This window comes from Pholis gunnellus, assembly GCF_910591455.1.
Source record: "Pholis gunnellus genome assembly, chromosome: 5".
NCBI classification, from domain to species: Eukaryota; Metazoa; Chordata; class Actinopteri; order Perciformes; family Pholidae; genus Pholis; species Pholis gunnellus.
The window spans coordinates 22,467,223-22,474,234 of NC_136531.1; the positions used below are offsets into that span (position 1 = coordinate 22,467,223).

Genomic DNA, 7,012 nt, shown 5'->3' on the forward strand with positions numbered 1-7,012 from the left:
AAATAGGGAGACAGCATTACAATAAAAAAAACAATCCTGTAATTATGCGTGAGAAACAAGGAGGTACATTTTTTTCTTCTTTAAATGCCCTCTTTAATTCATTGAGAACAGGCTGTCTGTAATAGTGAGAGAGCAGTGTGATTGGCAGGAGAGATAACACTTAGTAAACTGTGCCCTCTTGTGGAAAACATTTATTCTTGCAGCTAGAAGAAGTGATTTTAGGACGTATTCAGATTAAAGTAATTTACATTTCCCATTCTTGCATCTGTGAACCATAATGTCAAGTGGTGGATGATGGGAAACAGACGTGGAAAAGTGCCTGTTAACACCAAGGTCTCTATGAGATAGTCAAACGCCCTTTGTCTTGCAACATTGTCAGCCAGTGTGTGTGATCAGATCACGGGTGACGGAGCACACTGAAGTCTGATGGTGTAATGATGGGATGTCAAGGGAGGGGCTGAGGAGATGCTTGTGGGAATAAATGGACAGGAGACGGCTTGTTTACACAGAGGACATAAACTCATTATTGCTTTACAACCACAGGTATATAACGGGAACACCTCGTTGACTCAGCAGTCTTCCTGAAGCTGTGGCCATGGGACTCAAAATAGTTTGAGTTTAGTGAGAGTTTATCCTCTACATCAAGTTAGCTATCCGTGGTTGAAAAGGAGCCACTCGTCTGCAAGTTGTGTATCTATAATGTTCCCTCAGTGCATGTTTTGTGCATATTCTACTTAGTAATGACTTCAAATCATCTGTTGTGTGCAGGATGAACGATCTAAATCTGCTCGTTGGTTGTGGCTTTAAAAGGGACAACATAGTGACTAATCTTACAGTGATATATGGCAGCTTTCTCCACCGCCATCATTAAAACATCAAAAGTGAAAATGTAGCGCAGAGACTCAACTTTTAAAACCTGGAAGTAAATAAAAGTGAATAATGAATAAATAAATCCACAGCGAAATATAAACTACATCCTGGAATCAGGTTAGTTTGAACCCTAAGGACCAAACGCCCTCTTCAGATGTTTTTATTTTTTTATTTTTTATGACCGCACTCACCTTGAAACTGAAATCCTCTCAGTCTGGCGACCATCCACGACCTGGAGTTTTAAGCTTGGTGTGATGTCTGGTCTGGTGTGGGAATTGCGACACCTTCTTTGCGCTAAAACACAGATGAGAACTGGCAGCTACTTATATAAAAGACTCGCTCCACCACACTGACAAAAGCACTGACAGCAAGGTTACCATTTGGAACCCTGGACCGTACCACCAGACAAAGATTCTTTTTTTCTAAATTCTGCAACTTTTTTAGTTGTTTCGTCACTTTTAAAAAACTAATTGCATCAACTCTGTTTTGAGAATCGTCCCTTTTTTTGTCAAAGAATGGCTCGCCCTATCAGCTTTGTTTTTTTGTCAAGTTGGACAGCTGTAGCTTTTACGTTCCCTCACAATACTTTTGACAACATTATTAAAGGGTCAAGAGTGGAATTAGAATCGTCTGGCAGCGGACCGGATGATGCGGTCCGGGGAATAGTGAAGGTTGTGCAGCTGGACCCTCGTGCCCTGGCCCAGTCGGGCTTCTTCAGAGGAGGACTCTCCCCCAGAAGAGCATCCTCCCTCAGCTCCAGATTGTCCTTCCCTGCTTTCTTGTCTCACGGGCGTCCAGGTCCGGGCCTGGCCCCCAAGGCCCAAGTGAGTCCGTTACGTCTCCTGCACTCTAAAAGCCCCGCTGAGATGGAACTGAAGAAGAGGCAAGGCCTGCAGATGTGGCAGAGAGCCGTAAATAAAGGAGACAAGATGAGCGTGTCCTTGCCAATCAACCTGAAGGACACTAAACAGGCGTGCACTGCGGTACCTTTCACTCAGGTAAGAGGGTTTTATTTCCCATCTCTGTTAAATACATGTCTTTGCAACACATGGCCAATAGCATTCAAATGAGCATTCTTTATAGTCAATTAGAAGAAAGCAATGTAAAGTGTTTATTTTTCAGTGGCAATAATCTGTCTGCTCACTCATAAAGCTGATTATGGTGCTGGCGAAGGATTAGCCGTGATGGTGATGAGTTACATAAACACACAGTGTTGATTTTTACACCCTCAGAGGTAAATTAACTCTGACAATATTGCCTAATGTCGCCCCTCTCTGTCCCCCCTCCCAGCGTGTGACGGCAGACGGATGCGACACAGTAACGGTGCACAACAAGCTGTGTTTCGGCCAGTGCAGCTCCCTGTTCGTCCCGTCCGAGGGGGAGTTTGCCGGGGCGGGGGCCCTCCGCCACCGGGCCCCTTGCTCCCGCTGTGCCCCGTCCAAAACCCACACCGTGGTTGTGCCCCTGCGCTGCCGAGCCAAGGTCCAGGAGAAGCGGGTGATGGTGGTGGAGGAGTGCAAGTGCGAGACGGGCCGAGAGGAAAAGAGTGCCGAGGCTGCGGCGCCCGCACACTTGTAACCGTGTCACAGTTTAAAACAGGGAGTAGAGCGGCGTGGGGAAGATTTTCATGTGGACTGACACCGTTAATCTCAAATCTCAGCCAAGATATGGACATTGTTTTTCAGACAGAGACACCTGTAATAAGTATTTATACCTGTATGCTTATCTGTTTAAGAGTCTGAATGTGTTATTCAGAGTAAGATATTCTGGCGGGTTATTCCACCACTGATCGCTGACAAAATGACCTATATTGTGGTCATGCAATTTTCTGTTGCAACTTACAGAGCTGTCCACACTGGACTTGTGCTGCTGTTCAAACATGTGTTTAGATGGATCGAAACTGAAATATTCTGATCTGTAATATTGTCATTAAAATGTCCTATTTGTCCACATTCCCTTTGCCTCGGCCTCGCTAATTAGTTTGCTGACAACACTGGTTGGTTTTCACAAGTGCAATTTAGTTTGCATGCAAAGCTCAAGTAAAAACATGAAGAGCATTTGTTGTTGTTTTTTCTCACCCACTCTCGCATTCAAGCGCTCGAGTGTCGGCGCCTATATTTTATTAAAAAGCCGCGTTCCACCGACTTTTAGCACGTAGCACTTACATCTGAAAGCACCAAACTAGAGAGCAAATGAGCTATTGAGCGTGGGTACTCAGCAGTAAGCAAACATAATTGTTTCAGCATGGACCCCTGAATTATGTATAGGAACCACCTATTCTCATGCCCAATCTCTTTTCAGTGTAGCTGTGGGAATTCAAACATCATTCACCACAGATGCACTTGAGCGAGTGGGTATGTGTGATTATGTGCGTATGTGCTCTTTTTTTTTCAGTTAGGACCCATAAAACCTATTATTCATTTATACCCTGGCACCTGGGCCTGGTAAAGTGAACTCATCCCACACATCCCTACATACATTCCCAGAGGAGCATAAAGAAGGGGGCTCTTTACGACGTCTTGGCATGCTGTCAAAACGACTGTTTAGATGGCTATTTGCATTCACGTGGGCTTTCTGAAAAAGTGAAAGCGTTCATTTCACTACGGGGGTGCATTGAGTCCCTTGGATTCCATTAGCATGTGATTAACATCTCTGGTTGATGGCTATATTTTTCAAGATTGATGGGACAAATATTTGCCCAGGTCTTAACTATGAGGAATTAGGGGCCACTTAATCAGGCAATGTTTTTCAGAACATGCAGAAGATGGAGTAGTTGGGAGACTCATATAGCCGTGTTGACAGATCAAATTCTGCTTTCGCAACTTCCATTCCTCAAAGTGAGGAAGGTCGCTTGTATGATGCCCGAATCGGAGTAATTTATGACTATAACCGAAGTCATCCGTCTCTGTCTTTTTACAATGGTGCACTTTCTATCTGTAATAATCCACTGCGCTGTTGTGTGTGTCTGAGATGATGCTGCTGAAGAGAGAGTCATAATCTCACTATCTGTTCTTTCCAAACTCCGCACACTCTTCTTCCAATCTTTTGTCTTTAAAAAATATATATTAAGGGGATAGTGATGGGGGGGGGGATTGGAAGGGGGGGGTTGTTGATTGAACAAACAAGGTGCACAAGAGAGTGCACCACTTAGCAAGACAGATGTCAGCCCCCTTTGCATTGTGGGATCCGGCGAAGCACTCCTGCGTCATTAAGGATGGCCTGGTTCCCATGGCGAGGGGAAAGGAAGGAGCGAAAGAAGGAGGGCCCGCTGCCAAGTTCAGCGCCTCGGGGATCAGATCAGCGTCACGGGGTGCTAAGTGGCCTAGTTAGCGCTTTAAAATGCACAATGAGCTGCCTGCTCTTTCTCTCTGTGTGCAGGCCTTTTAACTGTCAGACATGGAAATGGTTGGGAGCTGTGTGTGGTGGAGGAGAGGTGGAGGGGGGGGGGGGGGGCCAGACGATATCTGTTCAATCAAGGTGTATCAAGGGGAAGCTGAATTATAGATGGGAGGATTTGAGGCCTTTGCACGTTTTTCTTAGAAGTTTAACTTTGAAAAATGTTTTTCTAGGCCGGCAGATACAGTTAGTTCGTTTTTCTTAGAAGTTTAACTTTGAAAAATGTTTTTCTAGGCCGGCAGATACAGTTAGTTATTCTTTGCGCGTTCTGGTAATTGGCTTGAATATTCCCAGGCTGATCTGTTTCGATGCTGTACACCTCTTGTTTCCTTCTGCATCTAAAGCCGGGGCCACGTAGACCAAACAGTGCTAACTAGCTCGCTGGGTAGTGCTGGAAAAGGGACGCTCCACCACGCCACGGTAGATTGGACCGGGCCTGGACTGCGGATCAGGCTCCCGGATCTGGCGTCGGCAAGTGAGAGCGAAACGGGGGTCCATCAAGCCCTCTCAGGAAAGAAATTGGGGATGGCGAAAGGGGCCCGCCAGGAGAAATGTGACGACCTGTTCAGTCACAGACCAGACAGACTCTTCTCACCTAAATCCCAGCAGTGTGGCTTTTAGTGCTGCAGGTGTCGGCCTCTAGGTGTGAGGGTGTCTACCTCCCCGCTGATACGCCAGTACGCGCTCACTCCGTGGTGTTAGTCCGGACCAGCTGGTCAGAGTTGGCTCTGCAGGAGATGGTGGCCCCCGGGCTAAGCCTGCCAGCCTACTGCCATTCTGCCTGGCTGCCAGCCCGCCTGCCAGGCTGTCTGTTGGGTGCAGAAGAGGACAGAGAAAGGTGTAGCCTGCGGATCTGGACAGCAGTTTGTCATTGGATACAATCCTACAGTGGTTATAGTGTCTGGTACCACTGTCTCAAAAGTCAGGTTCCTATATGATCACTGAAGATTTTGCTTGCTGTAGTCATTCCTCCTGTTCATACAGGCCATCAAGAGTTCCCTTCTTCATGCAGTCGATGGAAGTGATGGGGGACAAAATGCACAGTCCTCGTTTGGTTCAAATATATATTCTAAAGGTCATCTGAAGGTGAAATGAGGCTTCAGCTCACTCTGAGTTAGACAAATCTCTGCTCTTTTTTGTTTTCGAATTTTGTCTGAAAAGTTGGTTGAAGGACAATCGGGTCTGTCGTCACAGAGCTAAGAGACGATGAGACGAGTGTCTGGTTGGAGATTTCTCATATTGACGAACCGTCTTGTTGATGGCATTGCTGATAGTCTGCTCCCCAGTGGGAATTTAGTATTGCTCTTCCGTTGTTTGTTTCGAGGTGCTTGTTTATTTTGTTTTGTTTCTTTTTTCCTTCTTTTTCGATTGCTGTTTTATTGTGTCTGATTGTTTCTGAAGTTTAAGGTTTTGACACAGCTGATCTTTCACCTTTGTAACCGGTGGAGCACTTGTGGCCTCCGATTGCGGACTGCAGATGAAAATGAGCTTTTAGCTATATCTGGTACGATATTTACGTATTTTGTGCATTGTTCCTACTCAAATAAATAAAGTGGGTTTCTTTTACCATTACAGTCTTTAAAGAGGCGTTTTTTTGGGATGAGGTTGGATTTTCAATGAAAGCAAAAAGGGCTTCAATGTACATTGAATTGCGTGTGATAGCTCATACCTTTGCTTTCTGAAAATATATAAATTCTTTGATTTTCTGTTTCTCTGGTAGTTGAGGAAGTGGAAGACAAATATTTGACCCACCACTGACCCCCTCACCTGCAGAATCATATTTGTGCGTTTGCGTGTCGGATTGTCTCTTGACTGTGCTTCCTCAGTGTGGCGAGCGGCGAGCTGTCCGTCAACGCTCTGCTGGAGTGCGATGATGATGGCAATGTCGCTGTGGCAGGTGCGGTCCTGCGTGCCGTGCAGGTGATGTCTCTCATGCTCACTTAGCTAATGACTCCAATTAAAGTAATTAAGAGCTGGCACGGTGAAACCTGCTCACCCGCCTGCTGCCAACCCATCCATTCCCCTTCACCAGAACACACGGTCGCCCGCCGCCTCGTACCACTACGTGCCATCATCATCGTCTCGCCGTTTCTCTCGTGGGCACCTCGCCCTCTCCTTTTTTGCCGTCCTGCGCACCTCTGCTCTCGCGCCAAGGCCTTCTAAAAGAAACATGAAGCCTAAAATCGGCTAAGCGCTCCACTCCAGAAGCACTTAAGAGACCCTCAGCTCAACTTATTGTCGCAGGGACGGCTACGGAAGGGGGAGAGCGGAGGCCGGGTCCTGCAGGGGAAAAAGAGGGGCGTTTCGAGAGGGAGAGGGGAGGCGAGCCAGGTCCTAACGAGGGGAGAGATAATTGTTTTGTTTTGTTAGGGGCCCTTCTTCTGCGTGGAGGGAGTTGAAATGACACGCCACACATGGTTTTTTGGATGGAGTGGGCAAAGGGAGGGGGGGAGGCATGCATGCTTGATGCAAGAGCGGTGAAAGTGTTGAGGAGGGGGTCTGCAGCACAGGCACGGCGGTCATGCGTACGTAGCACTCCAAAAAAGCTGCAACCACATTGGAATCTGCTCAGTGTTCTTTTTTTTTTGTGTGTTAGCGCTGACAGATTCACGAGCTCCCACGAAACTTTGAATATGATCATGCACTTTGTTGTCTCCCACTCGCAGAACCTTCGAGAAGATTTCAATGTCAAAATACGCATTCATCACGGAGAAGTTCAATATCACAGTCCAACAAATTCCACCAG

The 7,012-nt window shown here is 46.6% G+C and overlaps 1 protein-coding gene across 1 annotated transcript; it reads left to right on the forward strand.

The window, feature by feature from the left end:
* Window positions 1–44: 44 nt before the first annotated feature.
* On the forward strand, window positions 45–2,482 carry dand5 (DAN domain family, member 5; the record flags this gene model as incomplete). Its single annotated transcript, XM_079160254.1, has 3 exons — window positions 45–63; window positions 1,477–1,868; window positions 2,161–2,482. 3 exons carry the CDS (start codon window positions 45–47, stop codon window positions 2,446–2,448), a joined length of 699 nt encoding a protein of 232 aa, XP_079016380.1. The 3' UTR covers window positions 2,449–2,482.
* Window positions 2,483–7,012: the final 4,530 nt, after the last annotated feature.